This window comes from Rhinatrema bivittatum, chromosome 5 (assembly GCF_901001135.1).
Source record: "Rhinatrema bivittatum chromosome 5, aRhiBiv1.1, whole genome shotgun sequence".
NCBI lineage: Eukaryota > Metazoa > Chordata > Amphibia > Gymnophiona > Rhinatrematidae > Rhinatrema > Rhinatrema bivittatum.
Window position 1 is genome coordinate 261,376,061 of NC_042619.1, and position 22,089 is coordinate 261,398,149.

Below are 22,089 nucleotides of genomic sequence, written 5' to 3' on the forward strand. Positions count from 1 at the left end.
ATCCCATTGGGATAAGTAGAAATGGGCTTCCGAGCGGGCTGAGCAGCCCCCGGTGAGCTAGGCCCTGCTTTAGGCTTGGTCGGCACACTGCATGGTAGGCTGCGGCGCCATCTTGCTTGCGTCTTGGTGCGTGCCTTATTGCCTCACTAGAACATTGGTATGTGCAATGCGTTGGCTCTGCGTACATGCCGCGCGCATACATACGTGCGCAACTTCTAAGCACAGAACCAGGAACAGCTTGGCATATGGGCTGTGCGTGCACCTTGCCTCTCCTAGGTGCTCGAAATTCGTGCACATAAAAAATTTTAAGCACGAGCCGATAGAACACACAGTTACTGCCGCCAATGGCACCCGGCAGCCAAGAAACATAAGCATCTTTCTCTCTGCGCTGCTTGTCCTATTAGGATTTCACAGTCTGACGTGGATTCCATCTTATGTCAGCACTGTGAGGAAGCCCAAAGACAGTTGGCCTCTCTAAACTTTGCTAAGCCTAGCTCCTATCATTCAGAGGATGGGTTAAAACACTGCCTTAACTGGAAGTACCCCGGATTTGAGTACTCCCTTGACTTGGGTCATCCATGGGAGAGGGAAATTTAGTGGCTCTTACCCCAGTGCCTCCTGGGCTAGGCATGCACCCGGCTGCCTTCTCTTGGGTGGCATTTTTCTAGGGTCTATAAGCCTTTGTACAGGTGCAGTCTACTACCTCGCTTGCCCCTGTTCAGGCGGAACCTCAGCTGGTAAGCCCTCCCTCTCCCAGTCCTATCGGCAGACCTCTAGGCATGCCTTGCCTTACCAAGGGCTTCCCTGGTAGGGACACAGATAACTCAGACGAAGAGGACGATCTGGACCCCTGGGTTGAAACCGTATTGAATCATGTTGCATTTTTTTCATAGAGATGAATTGCCAGCCTTGGTTTCCCAGACACTGGGAGTCCCTGGGACTGATTCTATGTCGGAACCAAAAATGAATCCCATTTTGATCTCCCTACAGAAAGCCTCTTGCTACTTTCCAGGACTGGAAGCTATTCAGGAGTTGATTGACCTGGAATGGGATGCCCTGGAAGCAAGTTTTAAAGAGAGACGAACGTTAGAAGCTCTATACCCACTGGATCCAGCAGTGAGACAGTGTTTGCATTTCCCTAAAGTGAATGCACTGGTCTGTGCTGTCTCTAAGAACTTCTATCCCAGTGGAAGGAGGAGCAGCCTTAAAAGATGCACACGATAGATGGATGGAGTCCATCCTTAAACAAGCCTTTGACACAGTAGCAGTGACCTTGCAGATTGCTTTTTGTTGTGCCCTGGTAGCTCGTTCATGCCTACTTCTCTTGTCAGGAGGTGGGTGACTCTGGGGTGAATTCCAAAGAGGTTATGGAGTCCGTCGCCACCTTTTTAGTAGATGTGAGTTCGAATCTGGTCTGTGCTTCGGTCAGAGGAGGAGGTGGCGGCCAGAAGACAACTGGCTGCGGAATTGGTCAGCAGACACAACCTCCAAGGCCAATCTCACAAAGACGCCCTTTAAAGGATCACTCCTTTTTCCGAAGCGAATTGGAAAAGCTGGCCACTAAATGGGGTAAATCCCCAGTCCCCCAGCTACTTGAATATAGAAGAAGCTTTACAATGCCCCTCGCCTATGAGGGGCCGATCCAGGGGCTCCCAACTTTTTTGCCCCTAAAGAAACTTGACATCTCAGAGGTCACATTCCTTTGGGAGGACTGTCCTTTTGTAGTTGACAGCCCAAGAGAGGGGCAGGCTCGGGTTCAGGTTCGTCCCAAATTCTCCAATGAAATTTTGCTGATCCACCCTCGGAATGAGGTGATAGGGGGTCGCCTGTCCCTTTTCTACCAACAGTAGATCAAGATCACTTCAGACAAATGGGTACTGTAAGTTATGCGAGAAGGATGTGCACCGGAATTTCACAGCACTCCTAAGGATGTATTCTTATCTCCTTGCCACTCCCAGCACAAGAAGCAGGCAGTGGAGATTACTTTTTTTAAGGCTCCTCAGGATGAGGGCTATAATCTCAGTGCCTGTGCCCCAGGAAAATACGGGCATTCCATCTATTTCATCGTACCCAAGAAGTAAGGTTCCTTTCACCCCATTGTGGACATCTGAGTGAATCATTTCCACATGGAAATATTACGCTTTGGGATAATGGCCGTATAATTGGGAGAGTTCTTAACTTCCTTAGAGCTATCTGAGGCCTACCTACATTTTCCAATCCATCAAGCACCAATGTTTCCTACGGTTTGCGGTACTGGATCGGCGTTATCAGTTCCAGGCACTGCCCTTTGGCTTAACCACCACCCTCAGAACATTTTCCAAGATTATGGTGGTCGTGGTCCTGGTGCACCCGTAGTTGGACGACTGGTTGATCCGGGCCAAATCTGTGGAAGAGAATCTCGGGGTGACCGCCTTGCTTCAGGAACTCGGTTGGGTAGTAAATCTGGACAAGAGCAGTCTCAAGCCTTCCCAGTCCTTGGAATATCTGGGAGTCCGGTTCAACACCAAGTAGGGCAATGTCTTCCTTCCGACCACACGGATAAGGAAGTTGATGACCCAGGTGTGTCAGTTGATGAGCACGACGCGCTCAATGGTGTGGCGCTATCTCCCAAGTTCTCGCTTTGATGGTGGCAACCCTGGAAGTTGTGCCGTGGGTGAGAGCACTCATGCGTCCACTTCAACACTCACTGCGGTCACGTTGGAACCTGCAGTCTCAAGACTATTCAATTCGCCTCCACTTGCCGATGGGCGTATGCTCTCTGCTCCAGTGGTGGCTGCAGGAAGCTCATCTGAGCAGGGGTGTGCCCCTTTCCTCACCAAATCGGCTGGTCCTTTATGACAGACGCGAGTCTCCGGGGCTAGGGAGCTCACTGTCAGGAATTGTTGGACCAAAGAAAAGGCCCTCTGGAACATCAACTGCCTGGAAGCCCCGGCAGTCAGATTGTCATATCTACAATTCAGCCACAGATTCCAGGGTCAAGCAGTCCGTGTGATGTCTGGCAATGCAACAGTGGTAGCCTACATCAACCGCCAGGGTGGAACCAAAAGCCAGCAAGTGTCACAGGAGATAGACCACCTTATGGAATGGGCAGAAATACATCTACAGATGATCTCAGCCTCCCACATTGCAGGAAAAGACATCATCAGAGCAGACTTTCTAAGCGGGGAGAGATTGGATCCAGGGGAGTGGGTGAGGACGGCCAAAGCCTTTCAACTAATAGATCGCTGGGGCTTCCCATCCATTGACCTGCTGGCCGCATCTCACAATGCCAAGGTTCCCCAATTCTTCAGTCGCAGAAGAGATCTGTGGTCCCAGGGGTCAACGCTTTCATTCAGACCTGACCAGAAAGAGTTGCTAAATGCCTTCCCTCCATGGCCCCTGCTGGGCAGGGTCATTTGCAGGATCGAGCACCAGAGGGGATTAGTTCTACTAGTAGCTCCAGATTGGCCCAGGTGTCCATGTATGCGATTTATGCGGAGACTCCTGGTGGACCCCTGTGCCTCTCAACAGATAGGGACCTGCTACAGCAGGGACCGGTCCTTCAAGAGGATCCAACTCGATTCTGTCTTATGGTCTGGCCCTTGAAAGGGCTCGCTTGATGAAGCAAGGATATTCTGAGGCGGTAATTGCCACCTTACTCCATGCTTGTAAGTTCTCTACATCCCTAGCGTATGTGCGGGTCTGGAGAGAATTTGAGGCTTGGTGTAAGGAACGCAGTGTCCCCTCCTTAGGCAGTCAGAATCCCACTTATTCTGGAATTTTTTCAGGACGGCTTGAATAAAGGTTTGGCCCTTATCTCCTTGAAAGTGCAGGTAGCAGCTCTCTCCTGTTTTCAGGGGTGAGGTGAACGGAACTTCCCTGTCGGCTCACCTGACATGGCCCGTTATCTGAAAAGGGTAAAGCACCTTCGGCCACCCGTATGGTGGCCGGTTCCTTCGTGGAATCTTAATCTATATTGGAATTTTTGGCAGGGCCCTCATTTCAGCCGCTGCGCACTCTTTCCTTGCATTTACTAACCTTGAAAATGGTGTTCCTGGTGACTATCTGCTCAGCCCGTCGCATCTCTGAACTGCGGGCATTGTCATGCTGGGAACCATTCCTCCGGATGACTCCAGGAACGTTACAGCTTCATATTGTTCCATCCTTTTTTCTTTTTTTTTTATTTGTTTACAAATATAATTCAAGAATCCACTTGAATGGAAATAGTAAATGTGACATACATTAATCAAAAGAATATAAATTACAAAGAAAATTATCACATTAAACTTCTAGTCCTCAAGAAAGGGATCCAAATTCACAACCCCAAGAAATTTTCAAAAAAAAAAAAAAAAGAGAAAACACTAGCATAAAAGGAGTAGCTTAATATAACAAGAGGACTTATTACTGGACCATCTGCGTTCCATCTATGCAAGAGGAGATGAACTTTAGGTAATCCCACATTTATTACTCAAAAAAGTGGTTAGTTGAGATGATTGGAAAAAAAACATAGGAAACATCATGAAAGTATCTGCATATTTGAGTCTAAGGAGCTTCTCTTAAAAGGAGGCAAATAATAAATCCTTGATGTTGCTGGAAAAGCTTGCTCAGGACTTTTAAGAATGTCCGTAAGTTATCTGGAAGAGGAACAGTATGCAAATCCACAGCTCTCGTGCTAAACTTTCAAAAGGGAAACTTTGATAAAATGAGAAAAATTGTTAGAAAAAAACTGAAAGGAGCAGCTAAAAAAGTAAAGTGTGCAAGAGGCGTGGTCATTGTTAAAAAAAAACAACAACAACAAAAAACATTCTAGAAGCACAGTCCAGATGTATTCCACACATTAAGAAAGGTGGAAAGAAGGCAAAATGATTACCAACATGGTTAAAAGGGGAGGTGAAAGAAGCTATTTTAGCCAAAAGATATTCATTCAAAAATTGGAAGAAGGATCCAAATAAGAAAATAGGATAAAGCATAAACGTTGGCAAGTTAAATGTAAGACATTGATAAGACAGGCTAAGAGAGAATTTGAAAAGAAGTTGGCCGTAGAGGCAAAAACTCAGTGTAAACTTTTTTAAATATATCCGAAGCAGAAAGCCTGTGAGGGAGTCATTTGGACCGTTAGATGATAGAGGGGATAAATGGGCACTTAGAGAAGATAAGGCCATTGCGGAAAGATTCAATGATTTCTTTGCTTCGGTGTTTACTGAAGATGTTGGGGAGGTACCCGTACTGGAGAAGGTTTTCATGGGTAATGATTCAGGTGGACTGAATCAAATCACGGTGAACCTAGAAAATGTGGTAGACCTGATTGACAAACTGAAAAGTAGTAAATCACCTGGACCGGATGGTATACACCCCAGAGTTCTGAAGGAACTAAAAAATGAAATTTCAGACCTATTAGTAAAAATTTGTAACCTATCATTAAATCATCCATTGTACCTGAAGACTGGAGGATAGCTGATGTAACCCCAATATTTAAAAAAGGCTCCAGGGGCGATCCGGGAAACTACAGACCAGTTAGCCTGACTTCAGTGCCAGGAAAAATAGTGGAAAGTGTTCTAAACATCAAAATCACAGAACATATAGAAAGACATGGTTTAATGGAACAAAGTCAGCATGGCTTTACCCAAGGCAAGTCTTGCCTCACAAATCTGCTTCACTTTTTTGAAGGAGTTAATAAACATGTGGATAAAGGTGAACCAGTAGATGTAGTATACTTGGATTTTCAGAAGGCGTTTGACAAAGTTCCTCATGAGAAGCTTCTAGGAAAAGTAAAAAGTCATGGGTTAGGTGGCGATGTCCTTTCGTGGCTTGCAAACTGGCTAAAAGACAGGAAACAGAGAAGGATTTAAATGGACAATTTTCTCAGTGGAAGGGAGTGGGCAGTGGAAAGAAATACGACGAGTGAAATAATCAAATTTACAGATGATACAAAATTGTTCAGAGTAGTTAAATCACAAGCAGATTGTAATAAATTGCAGGAAGACCTTGTGAGACTGGAAAATTGGGCATCGAAATGCAGATGAAATTTAATGTGGATAATTGCAAGTTGATGCATATAGGGAAAAATAACCCATGCTATAGTTACACAATGTTAGGTTCCATATTAGGTGCTACTAACCAAGAAAGAGATCTAGGCGTCATAGTGGATAACACATTGAAATCGTCAGTTCAGTGTGCTGCGGCAGTCAAAAAAGCAAACAGAATGTTGGGAATTATTAGAAAGGGAATGGTGAATAAAACACCATAATGCCTCTGTATCGCTCCATGGTGAGACCGCACCTTGAATACTGTGTACAATTCTGGTCGCCGCATCTCAAAAAAGATATAAATGCAATGGAGAAGGTACAGAGAAGGGCTACCAGAATGATAAGGGGAATGGAACAGCTCCCCTAAAGAGGTTAGGACTTTTCAGCTTGGAGAAGAGACTGCTGAAGGGGGATATGATAGAGGTGTTTAAAATCATGAGAGGCCTAGAACGGGTAGATGTGAATCGGTTATTTACTCTTTTGGATAATAGACTAGGGGGCACTCCATGAAGTTAGCATTTGGCACATTTAAAACTAATCAGAGAAAGTTCTTTTTTACTCAATGCACAATTAAGCTCTGGAATTTGTTGCCAGAGGATGTGGTTAGTACAGCTGGTATAGCTGTGTTTTAAACAAGGATTGGATAAGTTCTTGGAGGCGAAGTCCATTACCTGCTATTAATTAAGTTGACTTAGAAAATAGCCACTGCTATTACTAGCAAAGGTAACATGGAATAGACTTAGTTTTTGGGACCTTGCCAGGTTCTTATGGCCTGGATTGGCCACTGTTGGAAACAGGATGCTGGGCTTGATGGACCCTTGGTCTGACCCAGTATGGCATGTTCTTATGTTCTCTTCCATATATCCTTAGGTGGCACTAATGGATCCTTAGGAAACTTATACAATGAAGATTCCATGGACAATTTTAATTGAATGTAGCAAATTTTCTAAATGCAAAGCTTGCTGTAAAGCAGAAGAACTTTCTAGCAGACTTTTAAAGGTTTCACACAGTCATTTACACTCCTCAGAAGCTTTTTCCACTAATTTCAAACAAGAATCTAATTTATTAAACGTAGACACAAGGTGAAATTTGGGCGGACGTATTTTGATTTAACGTCTGAATTGCTTCAGATATAGATTCTAAAGTAAATTGTTTAGGTCTTATCAACTCCAAAGAACTGATCTGTAAGGGCTCAACCAAGGCACCTTCAAATTGGCATAGAACCGCACTTCCAGCAACCTCCCCTGAAATGCTGAGAGTCTTCAATTGCTGTGAGGCAGGTCAAGCAGGAGCCTCGGGCTCAGAGCGAGGCACCTGAACAGCAGACGTTCCCAGAGATTCAGTGCCTCAACAGGATTAAGAGGGGGGTGTCTTCTGCTCTGGGAAAAAAGATGTAATCAGCTTAGGGAGGTGTTCGAGGTAATCTTCCTTCCGATCCACCTCCAGCATGCTCCCGCTCGGAGCCTCAGCTCCCTGGTGCACATGTGCATCCATAGGTCCGAATGGAAGGCGAGTTAAGGGAGCCGCTGAAGCCTCATGCTCCCAAGCCCTCCGTTTAGAGGCGGAGTAAGGCATTACAAAGGTAACTGGACTCGAGCAAAAAGGAGCACATGGATGCCGAGCTAGTGCGCCATCTTGGATCCCAGGTCTCAAGTAAGTCGTTCCATCCTTCTTGCTCAAGGTAGTCTCAGAATTTCATTTGAATTAGTCCATTTCATTGCCATACTTATATAAGCACAAGGACGCAGAGGAATATCGTCTCCTCTGCGTCGCTCCTCTGTCATTTGGATGTCAAGAGACTTCTAGTGCAGTATCTGGAAGTCTCCGAACCGGTCCAAAAGATGGACTGCCTGTTTGTCCTTCATGGCGGAAGGAAACAGGGCGAACCAGCTTCGCGAGCTACCATAGCTCCCTGGATTAAGGAGGTGGTCATTCCACTAGGGCTCAGGCAGTCTCATGGGAGGAAGTTAAACTGCTGTCTCCTGTTTGATATCTGCTGAGCTATATCCTGTTGGACCCCCTTGCACACCACCTCCAGGTTTTATCGCCTGGACGTGCACGCCCGAGAGGATGCAGCCTTTGCATGGGCGGTGTTTACCGGACTGCAGGCAGCCTCCCACCCCAATCGGGAGTAGCTTTTATACATCCCATTAGTCCTGAGTCCATCTTTGCTGCACATTAGGAAATGGAGAAATTACTTACTTGGTAATTTTGTTTTCCTTAGTGTAGACAGATGGACTCCACCTCCCGCTGCCTAAGAACTGTGCCATGGGTCTTCCCATGGAGTGGGCCTCGAATCCAAGAGATCATGGGTAAGTGTTCATCCAGTCCCTAGATTAGGGTGAATGTATTCTTACTGAAGTTCAGTGTTTACGGTTGGTTGAGTAGTTACGGTTATCAGTTTTTAATCATATTTTTAATCAAGTTTTTTCACTAGTAGCTTCACAGTGGCTTTTGAAGAGAATACTGGAGAGCTGAGGTCACTGCAGGGGTGAATGTAGGGTGACACAGCTTTGAAATCAGACTCGGTCTCCATCTGCTGGCTGGGGAGCATAACCCATTGGTCCTGAGTCCATCTGTCTACACTAAGGAAAACAAAATTATCAGGTAAGTAATTTATAAATGGAAAATCTGTTTGGGCTTCTTGCTATCTGTCCACAGGAGGAAGTACGAAAGTTCTTTGGGGGGAAGGTAGGTAAAATTTGTCAAACTCTTTTTTTCTTTTAATTGGGTGAGGTCACTGTCGTCAACACTAGTGAGCCCACTCAGATACAAAAAGTGAAGGTTCCAGTATTCTGTGTCTGTGAGCGTGAACTGATCTGTTATGCACTTGACTCGAGATAAGACAGTTCTGCCGCATAATTCTTGGTCATGTTCCTTTTTTCTGTCCACAGATGAGTGACATGGGCTGGGGAGCTGTGCTGGAGCACACACTAGCAGATGTTCTGTATCATGTAGAAACGGAAGTGGATGGCAGGCGAAGTCCACCATGGGAGCCATAATAATTGTTAAACTTGTGCACATTTTTACATTTTTGATTTCTCATCAAACCTATGGAAGATGTTTTCATATTATTTCCTGAAATAATCAGCTTACCAACACTTTCTCTTAGCTTCTTCCCTGTAGGGTATAACCTGAAGCCTTGTATTGCAGGTGCTAGTGTGGAAAACAACTCCACATTGGTGCTGCTGTATTCTCAGGCATGCTTATTTTATCGGTTTGATCTGCAAACGCCAACTAGCAAGGCTAATGTAAAGTGTAAAAACAAAAACAAAAAACCCACTGAAGGTTGTGGTTATATTTTTTTTTTTAAATATCTTTACAACATCTGAGCCTACATTTAGAATCCCTTTGTCTCCCCAGTTCAAACTCTCTCATGGAGCACAAAAAAGATTGCAGTAGGGAAGAGGCTAAGGCTAGGATATTAAAAATCAGACAGAAAACTGCTGAATTTACCTGTGTTCATTCAAAAAAACTTCATTCTAAGTCAAGCTATTTGTCTGTTACATTGCAGCATTTCTATAAAAGAATAGAGCCAGGCAAGAACTCTTAACGGGTGCAATCCACCTGTACGCCTAAGAAAAGCAGTATATTGCCTGCCACACATCCTCAATGTGGTAAGCTTCCAGAGAAGCAGATCAAAACTACTAGTATTCTAGTAATTTGTTTTGGGGTTTTTTGTTTTGTTTTTTAAAGAGCCATCACTGTGTGTTAGTTAGGCCATCTGATTTCTGGACTCTTCTTTTCCCTAAATTTAGCTTCCCAAAAAAGGTGTTGATTAGTGTCTGCACCTCATCCTTCTTTGTGATAGTTTTAGCAAATGTTCCTAAGCCAAAGCCTCAGGGTGGAGCAAGTGCTGTGCAGCTTGTTAGTTGTCTTCTTGTAGCATTGAGGAGGTAGGTGATGCACAGAATTATTTTTTTTTTAATTTTCTTGTGTTTGCAAAATCTTTGCTTTGACATGCTCATACATGAGGAAAGGAAGAATGCTGAAATCAAATGACCTTGGTCTAGTACATTTGCCATAAAGTAGTCTCAGCTTGCTGTAGTGTTACAATATTGAACAGATGTTATGGTCTCATATTTAAATTTTTTTTATTGTAAATACAGTTTTCATAATTGAAGTTCTAACAGCATCAAACAAAATTGGAAATGTGAATTTGAATTAATAAAAACACATCTTTGACAAGCTTGTCTCATGTTTTGTTAGAGAGAGCATAGTTCTAGACAACTGTATTTGAAGGCTATATTGAGGATTCATTTAACCCATTTTTCCCCCTTGCATGAACATTTTGAGGCTGGAGTTCCTGCTTAGGGAGGATAGGGCCAGTTTTTCTGCCACTGTTCAGTTAAACAGCAGCAGTTGCTTTTAGTGCCAGGTAAAATATAAAAAATGATTTTGTTCAATAATTTGTTTGCTTTTGGTAGTGTTATAAAATTTCCTGTCTTTTATCCTTGTTCACCTCTCCTTATGGAGAGTGTAGGTAAGTTTTCTTCTCCCTTTTACTCTTTTTATTCCTTCTATATTAGAATACAGATTCTAAATGTCATGCTTCATAAAGCATGGGGTGTTTTCACATGAGGCACTGATAGGATATGAAAATGAGGGAGGAAAAGGTAGTTTGTTATTCCTTAGCTAAATCTACTTAACCATGGCTGGTCCATACACTTGACTTATCAATTAAATGGCTTCAAATGATATTTTTTTTATGATAACGCCAGTGATAAAGATGCAACCTTTACATCTTTTTGATTTTTATTTTGTATTAATTGCCACACCTGCTCAACTTTCATAGATAGGAGTTGGAAAAATACAGCTCCTTTTAGGGAGAGTGTGTTCTTTTTTTAAACTGCACACACATCTCCTGCAAAATAAAGGAAAGCAGCTTTGTGAAAGCATCTTGTTTTAATACCTTGCCAAATATTGGGACTACAGTAAGCTGGAAGGATAATAGACTGTATCCTGCGATCTTATTGCCTAGCATATATACAAAACAAGTTACACTTCACAGAATTAAAGCTACAATTCTCAATTGCTATACAGAATAAATAATAAATATCCAAGTACATTATAATTACATTTTTTTCAATAAATAGATGCCTGCCTGAGGCATTATACTGTAGTGCTTCAGTAATGTTCTAATTTTCTATATGCAGTTTTAGCTGGAGTGGGCTGTAAGTTTTTTTTGTTTGTAAAATAGAAAATGATTGATACAAGGCTGGGAATAAATTATGTAACCATGTACAATTTTTAATCCATTCCCTATTCCCACCACACTTTTAAATGGTAGGGTTGTGTTCTGATAACTGTGTTCACATTCAGAAAGATTATGGCCTATTCCATGTGAAGGTTCAGTAGTGTAACAAGCCACCCCACCCCCATTTCCCATCTAAGCATCTGCTTTTGGGAACAGAAATCAGTGTGTATAGTTATATGCAAATACATTCAAAGTAAACCATGGCATTTGTTTGTGGTTGGTAGCTAGAATGTGGTGTTACTTTATTACATCAGAGAGAGTGAGTATTGGTAATTTTACAAGGTACAGGTGGACCAGAAAGGTGTGAGGTTGATCATCATTTTAAGAGGTTAGAAGGCAGTGTTGTCTTCAGCAGCACACTGCTGCATTTAGAGCAGGTCCGACAGCCATGTGCTGGCGGAGGTGGTGTGCAAAGTCTACCTGAGTCTGGGACAGAACCTGATTGATGATTGCCTTGGGCAGCCAACCCTGAAAGAGAAGTACATTTGTTTATTTTAATTATGAATGTATTGCTGTAACCTGCCCCAAACTTTGGAGGGCAAGGCTAATAAATACTCATGCTATGATCACTAAGGGGCCAATGCAATACAGTGCACTCAGCTGAGTGCACTGTATAACCTGCAGTCGGACGCGTGTTAAATAGGCACTAATCCACTCCCTAATGCAATAGGGGGATTAGTACCTATTTAACGTGCTTCTGCGGAGTGAATGAGAGAGCCTCATTCACAAGCATTTGCATGTGATGAGCGCTATTACTCATTCACTCCAATGCAAAAAAATAAATGTGCGTCTCAGACGCATATTTATCGCTCAGATATTAACGCCTGCCTGGAGCAAGCGTTAGAGCGCATTGAAAAGAAGTACAGAAAAAAACTTTTTCTGTACTACTTTAAAAGTAAAAAAAAAAAAAAGCCACATTGAAGACAGACGCTGATATGCTCAGCATTGGTTTTCATAACCAGCCGGCTGCATTATGAAAACAGACGCCGATAAACTCTGCGTCTGTGTTCATAACCTGCAGACCCACCGGTAACTGCGGGGTTGCGTTAGCAAGGAGGCGCTAAGGTCGCACAAGTGACTCTAGCACCTCCTTGCTAACGCGACCCCCTAATATGCATATAGCATGTGCCCCTTGTTGCAGGCGCCATGCACACATTAAGAAAGCGAGCACTGACTTTTCAGCGCCCGCTTTCCACATTTTTTTTTATAGCATCTGCCCCTAAATGTGGAGTACAACATTATTTTATCACACCTTTGTCTATCATATTGTGCTATTATCCAATTGGCTTATTTTGTCTGCTGGTCAGGGAACAAAAGCTGTTTCCCCATGCTGTAGCTTAAATCTGTGACATTCATATTTGCATAGATGTTTTAAGCTTTTGACTTTTTCCATTGTTATAATAAGACTACTGTCAGAATTAGGTTCCACCCAGCTTTGATTTTTCAATTAACTTCACTGCCTTACTTTTTAATGCAGAAATACTCAAGCTAACCAGCTATCTTTGCTTACCTTACTAGCTCACTACAACAGAAATGCTAGAATAGTAACATGTGAAAGATATTAGTTACACATGCATCTGTAAGTCTAAACTAATGCATTCCCTTCATTGGGTCAGTAGCTCTAGCAGCTAAATTCAAACCGAGGAAAGGAGGCTTTAACTTCTGTAGCTGAGCTGACAAAACTTGCAATATTGGTTTTTTTTCCTCCCATTAAAACTACCCACCTATGGCAAAATACACATTTTTCTATACAATGGGCAGTGCCCATAGCTCAGTTCTACAGCCCGCAAAGACGTTATTACCCAGTATTAGTCTGATCCCAGGAAAATATTGGCCTAGTTTAGCAGAGAGTTGCAGATCAGACTAGACGAGGGGTAGGCTATTCCTGTCCTCAAGTGTTGCAAGTTGGTTGGATTCTCAGGATATCCAAACTGAATATGCATGAGATGCTTTTGCATGCAGTGAAGGCAGTGCATGCAAATACATTTCATGCATATTCAGTGTAGATAAGCTGACCAGAGTTGCCTACCCCTGGACTAAAACATGTCTACCAAAAGGTAGAAAAATGTCATTCTTCTGTTCCCAGGCATCACTTGTACCAAGTATTACTCCTCCACTTCTTATTTCTAATCAGATTGAAATTATAAACCATACCTTTAGATCAATGCTAAGAAGCCAGGTTAGCTTTGTCTGTGTAGGGTTTTCAGCGTTAGGACGAATAACCATACAGGTTGGGCCATTCTCTGCTCTGTTAGAGGAGGAACATATTGGCTTTAGAAAGTCAAGGAAAGTGGAGTGCGTTGATTTGTCAGCAATGTACCGTGCCAAAGCAGTTTTGGTAATGCTTAATGACATCACATGGTGCTGCAAGATTTTCATTGTTTTCAATAGCAGCAGGGGCAAAAGCAGAGAAATCTCAGAGCTTGGCATACCTCACATATCCCTTTTGTTCTGGCATGGTCCCAAATCTGGTGGACATGCCAGCCAGGATGCAGGTGGAACCCCGTCGCTTGTTGCAGCGGACACTAACAAAATCCCGTGGCCCCACGATGTTGCCTGGTGTGTCTGCCGCAATCTCATGGGTGATCAATGTGTCTTTCCCAATTTTTTGCAGAATCTGTGAAGATATTCATAGAGAAAAAAAGGTGCTGTTAGATGGGCCTCATAGTGTCAGATCAACAGAATACAGCCTTCGTTGCATGCAATATTTGCTTCACTTTAACTGCATTTCTCAGAGATGAGCAAATGTTTTTAATTTAACTCTAAAAACTTAAGTTCTAGTAGTGCTCTGGTTGGTGCTAGTTTTCACATGGTGAGATAGCCATAGATGAGTATTGGGACTGCAGGCTGAGTAAGAGGATATTGCTGTGCAGTGACATGCAGGGATAGCATGTAGAAGCATGGCTTTTCAAACGCTTTCCAACATTGTATGGCATGGGGTATATAAGGCTATGCAGTGTATTTTGCAGAAAGGAGTAGCTGGGAGGATGATATATGGTTAGGGGTTTGTGGGGTGTTTTGGAGAGTATGGCTGTGTTTGTAGGTAATAAATGGTTGAGGGATTGTGTGTGTGTTTAGATGAGTGTTGTGTGTAGGGGTTGTGAATGTGTAAGTTTTTGTTGGGGGGGAGTAAGGTATGGCAGGGCTGTATGTATGTGAGGGTGGGGGGGTATGGTTAGGGCAAGTGTGTTTGCAGGATGGGAGTGAATTGAGAAGCTGCATCTATTTTCTGTTCAGGGGTGGGTGGGTGGGTGTTGAACAGGTGCATGTGTAAGTATTTCAGAAGCACTCTTTTTATGCCATCCTTTGGCAGTTGCTTCAAGTATTTTCCCTCTCCCTTTCTCTCTGCTCTTTGGTAGGGTGCTGGTAGTTTAAGATGAGGGATGATGTTTGGAATGGACTGCTATTTGGCTTCTAACAGTTTCCCATTGAAAGTAATGGGGCATTTTTTTTTTTCTGGAAGCTTGATCGTCAAATGCTGATCTAATAATTCTGATTTTCAAATTGGTGAGTTTTCATCCCTGTTTTGGAAAATTATGCCCAAAGACAATCTCTTCTTACAGAATTTCTTTCAAGATTCTGCATGTTGGAAAGGATGCAGAGGCATGGTTTCAGACATACTTTCCAACATAGATTTGTAAAATGGGTGTGCATGGTGAAAGTGTAGGAATATAGGGCTGTGTGGAGGGGGGAGAGATGGGCATTTGGGGGGGGGGGGGTTTGGGGGTATGGCTTTTTTTATGGGGAGGGTATTTTGTTTTGGGTGTTTTTTGTAATAGTGCAGGGGTGGCCATCTGGCTTCTTGCAAGATGCATGGCAGCTCTTTCCCTGCTGCCAGCAGTGACTGAAGAGGCAGTAGTCTGCTTGGGCCTATAAGAGCTGATTGTAGACCCACATAGCAAAGAGAAAAATGAAGAGTAGGATCACAGTCCATGCAGGCCAGTGGGAGGAAAAGGCTGTCCATGGCCAATGGGAAGAGGCAGTACGGCATTGGAGGCTGCAGCTGTCTGTGACCCAAGTGGCAATAGAAAGCAGAAGGGACAGTAGCATTGATCCCAAAGGAGGTGAAGATCAGGAGGCTGAGAGAGACTGGGAGGAAGATTGGGGGATGGGCACCCTTTGGGAAAAGGAGAGGGTTTGTCTGCCACCTGCATGGCAAAAGTGAAAAGAAGATAGACTAGTGGGAGGATGGGGGGGGGAGGGTACTGAGAGAGAAACTGGGGATGATGATGAGATTGAACAAAAGTTTGGTTCTTTGGCGATGCTGGGGGGGGGGGGGGGGGGGGGTCTATGCTCCTGGTTTCTTAGCTCTTAGTGTGTGTAACGTTGACCACCTCTGAGGTAGTGGATGGCACTGTGTGAATTGGATGGGGGTGTCTTGGGTAGTCTTTTTCTGGGTATTTATTGGGGGGATAGCATGGCAGAACTGTTTCTGTAAGGGAAGGAGTGATTTGTTTTGTTGGGCGAGGGGGTTGTGGCTGTGTTGGGGAGAGGTGAAATGAAAATCTCACTTATTTCCCCTGTCTGGAGGGGGGATGCTGCATGGATGTTTGGGTGCACCATCCTTAACCAGTTGCTTCAGTGATTTTCCATGGCTCTGTCTGTTGGTCTTTCCCAAAACGTTGTAAGGGTGAGGAGCATTTGGAATGGAACACTATCTGTTCCCATAGAAAGAAAGCAATTGAAAGTTCTCTCTGAATATACTGATCTGATGTTTCTGGTTTTTGAACTCAGATATTCACATTTTCTTCCTGTATTTTACCTACAGCGATGGAAAGCAATTTTTAGCCAAGGATTTTACCCAGGCCACTACTTCGTTATACCTGGGTAAAATCCTTTGAAAGGTCTGATTTGGGAACTATAGATCTGATATTTACATTTTGCATAGTAGAGGAAGAAATGCATTTCTGTTTCTAATTCTCTAATCTTGCACTGCATATATGGGTGGTGGTGTGCGGCGGAGTGGGGACGTGTGGTTAATAACTAGCTAAATGGTCTCTTCTGACCTTGAACTTTTGATAGTAGGGTTTAGCACTAGAACTTAGATGACCAGAACAGAGGTTACTTAAGCAAGCTGTCTCCAGCACAAAGTTTTGTGTCCATGCTGGCAATTTATGATGTTAAACTGTTAGTGATCACTCCATGCCCAAACAACCTCTTGGGGAGGAAGTGGTATGGAGTCTTCCTACACTCCCACTCCTCCTCTTACAGAACACCCTGTGCTGAAGGTTGCCAGCAGATTGAACTATATATACTAACCAATTTCATCATGCCATTTTTGTGGTTAACTGTTTAATATGAATACCTCAGCATTAGGCATATGTTCTTAATTTTAACACCCTTGATTTTAATGATATAAAAACAATGCAGTGTGGGGGGAGGATTGTGTATTTGGCTGGATGGGGAATGTGTGTTTTTAGGTGGGAGATGTGTGGGGTTGGGTTGGGTTGATGTGGGCTTTGTGTGTGCAGGGGTGATTTGAGATGTAGGCAGGGGGAGTGTGTGGGGGTGGAGGGTGCTCTCACCAGATACTTGTTTCTCTGACTTTGTCTGCTTGTGTTGCTATAGGCAAAGTGCAGGAAGGGTGGGTGGGGGGGCAGGTGTTTAGAATAGAGCTCAGATTAGTATTCTAACAGTTTCCCATACAAAAGCATGGTGGGTTGGTTTTTTTGGCTGCTTGGTTCTTTGCCTCACATTTTCTTTCTGCATGCTAAATTTGGTGAATTGTTCCCCCTTTTTGGAGTGCTGTTATGCCTATAGATGGTCCTGGATCCCTTTTTATATAATTCTTTCCAACATTCTACGTCTGGGAAAGCATTAAAGGGTGATTTCAGTTACTCTGATCAGTATGTTGTGGAACAGCCACTAACCCAGAAATTAGGTTTAGAAACTGTCTTTATTCCTAAAGATTTTTAAAATTGGCTGTTTCATCCTTCTCCAGTAAGATAAAGGATCAGAGGTACAGCTGCTTTTACAGCAGGAAGTGCCATCAGAGATGACCACAGCATTGGGCCATGCTGAGTCCAGAGCATAGCTTATATAGACTAGGCAATGGCATGGTAGGCTGCAGCTGCCACTTTCCTGGCATTGGGCTCTAACCATTTCACCCTCTCACCCATTAAGTATCCAAGCACTAGATGGTGAAAAGAAGGGGGCAGGACTAAGCTTGCACCATGTTCTATACCTTGATTTCTTTGACACTAGGGTTCCAGTCTCCCATCTGTTCCATCTTGTCCACCAGCTCATGGTAGAGGCTGTCTAAGGGTTGATCCAAGACCACCTCCAGCCGGAAAACTTTGCCAATGTCCGGTAATACCTTACTCAGAACTTTGTCTCCATTTTCCTAAGCAGTAAAAAGAGGGAGCACGTGAAATGAGATGCCTCTTCTAGAAACAGGCAAGGGAAGGGGGGTTGTTCAGCTGATCAAACCATTTACTTGTACAGTTTGCCACCCACCACCTTATTAGCCTAATCTGCCCCATTAAAAAAAAGGGACCAAAAGTGTACCAACACTTAAACCAGTGCTGTTCCACAACAGCTGGATAATGACACCCATCCTTGGCAGGGGCCAGAATGCATTAGGATGGTAAGGTGAAAGCTTGAAGACTATAGTTCTTACAAGAGCAGGGATGTAGACTAAAAATACATACCACTGTAATCTCAGTTTTCCAGCCCTCCTGATTTCCCAGGATGCTCAATGACTTCTGCAGGGCCTCCTCTCCTTGTTTGATGTAGGACATTTCAACCTCACTGTATGGCTTCTCTTCCAACCTGGAGCCTAGAAAAGGCAAATGCTTTGGTGCTGGACCAGTGTGGCAAAGATGGCTTAAAATGCCTAGAAAACTTAACTCTTCAGGATTGGTAACTGTGGCTATGCCTCCTTTTTCTCTCTAGTGAGTCTGAATGTTTCTTTTCTTACAGTGTGGAAAGATGGCATGAAGCTTGAGTCTGCATTTGTTGAGTGCCAGGTTCCTTTGGTGGCACACAATGCTTCTCACTCTGTAATGTGTTAGTGGGCTCTTTTTTTTCTTGGGCCATAAGTCCTTTAAAACTATGCTGCATGCATGGTAATGTCTACTGGATTATTGGAATGGCCTGTGCATGAGCTCCCCTGCTGGTGTCATGGACAGGCTACAAGTGATCCAGAATAGTACTGCCCAGTTTGTATTAAAGGGTGGATACTATAGCCTCACCTTTTTCATTTGTTTCTTATATTGGCTTCCTCTGGGGCCCATGGTCACAAGGTAAGATCTTGTCCCTAACATTCAAAATTGAGGGGCAATGGCCCTATCTACCAAAAAACACAACAAATGTCAGACTGGTATCCTAAACTGCCAATTAAGGGCTAGGGCACGGGTTCTGCGTTGTGTTCTCTCTCTTAGAGAGAGCAAAGGTATTGGCTATAGCAGCTGCTTCTTTGTGAAAGTTTCCCCCTAAAAATGAGAACTTATCTTTCTTTTAGAAAAAAAATGACAGCTTTTTTTTTTTTCTTTCCTGTGGATTGATTGCTACATCCTGGGCAAGTCTGAATGTTTGGTTGATCCATTTTCTCTTACCACAGGGGTTTGTATCTCCTGCGTATGGTTTGGATGTGACAGGCAGTAGCTTATGGTTCTGGTATCGTTGCATCTGGTGCTGCCCACTGTTATGATTATCCCCACCATGTGCTCATTATGACACTGTTAATGTTATGCTGTTCATGTGTCTCTTGTGTTTGTGGATTTTTTTTTTTAACTGACAGCATGACCAGGAAGGTGGTTTATAAGTATAATTAAATAAAGCAGCCTGAACTTCCTTAACTGTGCAGATAGGCAGTCCTCATCCCTCCCTTTGGAGCTAAGAAGGGTATAAGCTCCTACCATGGGTAAAGATCTAGAAAAAGTAAAGTTAAAATATGTCTCTTATCGGTTTGGCTGAACTACAGCCAGTATTTTTTCCTAACCATTACTGGGTGAGGGCTAAATTAAAAATGTTAAACTAGATGACAGGAGATTTATTTATTTTATTTATTTAACACTTTTTTATACCGACCTTCATAGTAATAACCATATCGGATCGGTTTACATTTAACAAGGGTATAACTGTAGCATAACTGAAGAAAGTTAAACAAAAGGAAATGAATAAGGCAAGTTACATTCAACAAGGGTAAGGAACTTGGAAGCTTATATAGCTGGAAGGAAGTAAAGGTGGAAATAATTAAGAAATACAATGGAGGATACGGGTTAAAGCTTAAGAGTGCTTTAACCTAGAGGTGCTCTAGTCTCTAGTGATACTTACTAAATATCACTAGAGACTAGATGATGATTATGTATCTAGTATCATCTAGTATTATGATGATGATGATGAGACTAGATGATGATACTTACTAAGCAAGGAGCTCCTTCTGCGCACCTGCGTAATCCATTTACTGGGACCTGGTCCAGCTGATGCCAACTTGTCTAGTTCCTGGCTGATAGCAATGGCTGCTGTTCTTCTCAAACCTGTAACGAAAAGGAGGAGGAGACATGTTACTAACCACCTTCCCTAACAAGTCACAGTGGGGAATGGGACAACAGCCCTCCATATGTGGGCTGAGCAGCAGTGCTGGTAGCTGAAACCTAACCCACACCCACCTCTAAATCCCAATTTTGCCTCACTGTCATCTTTAACAACTCACATCCTTTCACTCTCATCCCCTGCCATGATAACAAGTGCCCCTTCTCTCTTCTAGGAGCTGGCGGTAGCTGCTTCTCCTAAAAGAAGGGTCAGGATCTCCACCTTATGTCTTACATGCTATATGTTTTCCTTGGAAATGGAAATAAAAAATGTATTTGGGTAAAAAATGATCCTAATGAATCTAAGTTTTATTACAAGTGAGATAACTGTCTTACTGAAATTACTATGAACAGCTTATCCATACAGTATGGAACCTATGTCTATCAGATTTATTTTTATTTTATTTATTTAAAAATATTTCTGGGTGGCATACAACAGATCTGTAATAAACCCCAACAGGCCACAGATGGAGTCAGGTTGTGTAGTCTTAAACAGTACACAGATATTACAATACAAGCATTTATGCTGCATTCGTGGTCAGGGCTGTGACAGAGCAAAGATAAATGGAATCTGTTCTTGAGAAGCACTCACTCTCTAAAACACAATGCACTTTTATTATTTCTTTTAAGGATTTGCAATGACATTTACATAATTGTGCAAAGGAATGCAAGAGAATTACATAGCAACCCATGCCCGTTCTATGTGCCAAACGTGTTCTTGTCTTTCCCCCACTGCATGTAGGAACTTGTAGTTCTGATCCGCCTAAGAAACGCAAGCGTCCAAGTCTCTTGTTGCATTGGGCTTAAATCCAGGACTGGACCAGCTTGTGTCTTATGCTATGGTGCCAGCTAGCAATCAATTCCCACCTTCTTTTGTTACAAGGAGAGAGTGATATATTCAGACAATACCTAATGCTGAAGAAGGGGTATTGGCTTTCTTGCCTCATCCAAGCTAGGAGCTGGTTGAAAACAGTTCTTGTTTCATAACTCTTGCACAAAAGTAGGCTGGTGCGTTTTTTTAAAACAATATATCAGACTAAATTCCAGCATGTCTTGGGTGAGCATGAAAAAAAATGCACGCATTCTATACATGTATGCCACTTCTTTTTAGATTAAAAAAAAAAATAAACTTCTTGCTGTTCGCACCCTACGTTTTGAAGTTTGTTTTGTTACATAATGAAATACGATGAAGGGAAAACCCTCCCTCTGCAGGCAAGACTGAAGGAAGGTGGTTGGAGAAGGGGGTCAGCCGTTTATTGTGGATACCTGCGCTTAGGGTGAAATAAGAAATCCATGTGCAATTAGTCAGGGCCGTTACGTATCAGGTTAAGAAAAAAAAAAAGGTTAGACAGAACCTATGGACGACAGCACCATCATCGATCAGTTAAAGGTGGGGGAAATCACTTCGGGTTCAATGCACTCCGAAACCATGACTGCTGCCGCCTGGAAGCATTTGCCAGCACTCGGGCTCCAGTTCTTACAGGCTCACCGCCGACGCTGGATGTGCCATACCAGTAAGGCAAGCAGCCAGGCTGCGGAGTTAAACAGCGGCAGGTGGACATAGGCGCCAACTTTTCAAAACGATCGGGGGGTGCCAAAAAGGCAAAACAAAAACCCCACGCATTAACCCTTCCCTGGCCACCGTGAAGGCGTCTGCTCAATATCAGGGGGCGGTGATGCACCCACGCAGCCGGCACCTAATATGCACTTAGAACCCCTCCCGCAAAGCCGCGTTGCTGTACCTCTCATGTTCCTCACGTGTCTGTACGAGATCCCGGCACAGAGTTTAAACGTGGCTGGCAGCATGGTGGCGTCGCTCGCTCGCTAGGGGATGAGGAGCTGCACTGCTCTGCCGACTAGAGCTGCCCCCTGCGTGCTGCCTCCTTATATAGAGCCGGTAAAGGAGGCGTCCTGGGCTCGTGCTGATAAGAAGTGACATCATTTATGGCAGAGCCCCCGCTGGGGGAGCAAGGACACAAACATTGCTTCAAGAAACTGTCACGGAGGGTTAAAAATATAACTGGCCTGAAACGGGAATAACAGACGTGCCCTGGCCTTGCTCCCCGAGTCAAAGCACAGCAACTTGCACCCACAGTGAAAACTGAATAGTGAAAATGAATCACTATGCGTGCTCTCTGCAGCAGTGCAAGCTCTACACGTACGGTACAGAAATGCACAGTTATCCATGTATCCATATAAAGACCTGCTGATTAATCACCACACTCAACACTGAGGACTGATCTATAAGCATAGAGGCCTAGGCTGGGTCTCTCGGTCAGTGAGGGGCAGGGTG

At 43.6% G+C, this 22,089-nt stretch overlaps 2 protein-coding genes across 7 annotated transcripts in view; one reads left to right on the plus strand and one right to left on the minus strand.

Annotated features, from left to right (window-relative positions):
- Positions 1–10,193, plus strand: part of ASH2L (ASH2 like, histone lysine methyltransferase complex subunit) — a 145,093-nt gene extending 134,900 nt beyond the window's left edge. For all 5 annotated transcript variants that reach the window (XM_029603907.1, XM_029603906.1, XM_029603908.1 and 2 more), the window contains one exon: positions 8,900–10,193. In XM_029603907.1, coding sequence (XP_029459767.1) covers positions 8,900–9,007 — 108 coding nt within the window. In that variant the 3' untranslated portion in view covers positions 9,008–10,193. The remainder of the gene's footprint in view (positions 1–8,899) is intronic.
- Positions 10,083–21,693, minus strand: STAR (steroidogenic acute regulatory protein). Of its 2 annotated transcripts, XM_029603912.1 has the most exons (7): positions 21,539–21,693; positions 19,629–19,742; positions 17,913–18,040; positions 17,447–17,605; positions 13,695–13,879; positions 13,417–13,510; positions 10,083–11,730 (listed from the first exon to the last, which is right to left on the minus strand). In XM_029603912.1, exons 1-7 carry the CDS (start codon positions 21,600–21,602, stop codon positions 11,611–11,613), a joined length of 864 nt encoding a protein of 287 aa, XP_029459772.1. In that variant the 5' UTR covers positions 21,603–21,693; the 3' UTR covers positions 10,083–11,610. The 2 variants fall into 2 exon arrangements, with proteins under 2 accessions (XP_029459772.1, XP_029459773.1); XM_029603913.1 differs by lacking the exon at positions 13,417–13,510.
- Between the last annotated feature and the right edge of the window lie 396 nt (positions 21,694–22,089).

Coding starts and splice junctions, on each gene's coding strand:
- STAR (XM_029603912.1), bottom strand. CDS start 21,602: ATGCTGCCAGCCACGTTTAAACTCTGTGCCGGGATCTCGTACAGACAC. Junction 17,606..17,912: donor GGAAAACTGAGATTACAGTG/GTATGTATTTTT, acceptor TTTACTGCTTAG/GAAAATGGAGACAAAGTTCT. Junction 11,731..13,416: donor TTCTTAGCATTGATCTAAAG/GTATGGTTTATA, acceptor CTTCTCTTTCAG/GGTTGGCTGCCCAAGGCAAT.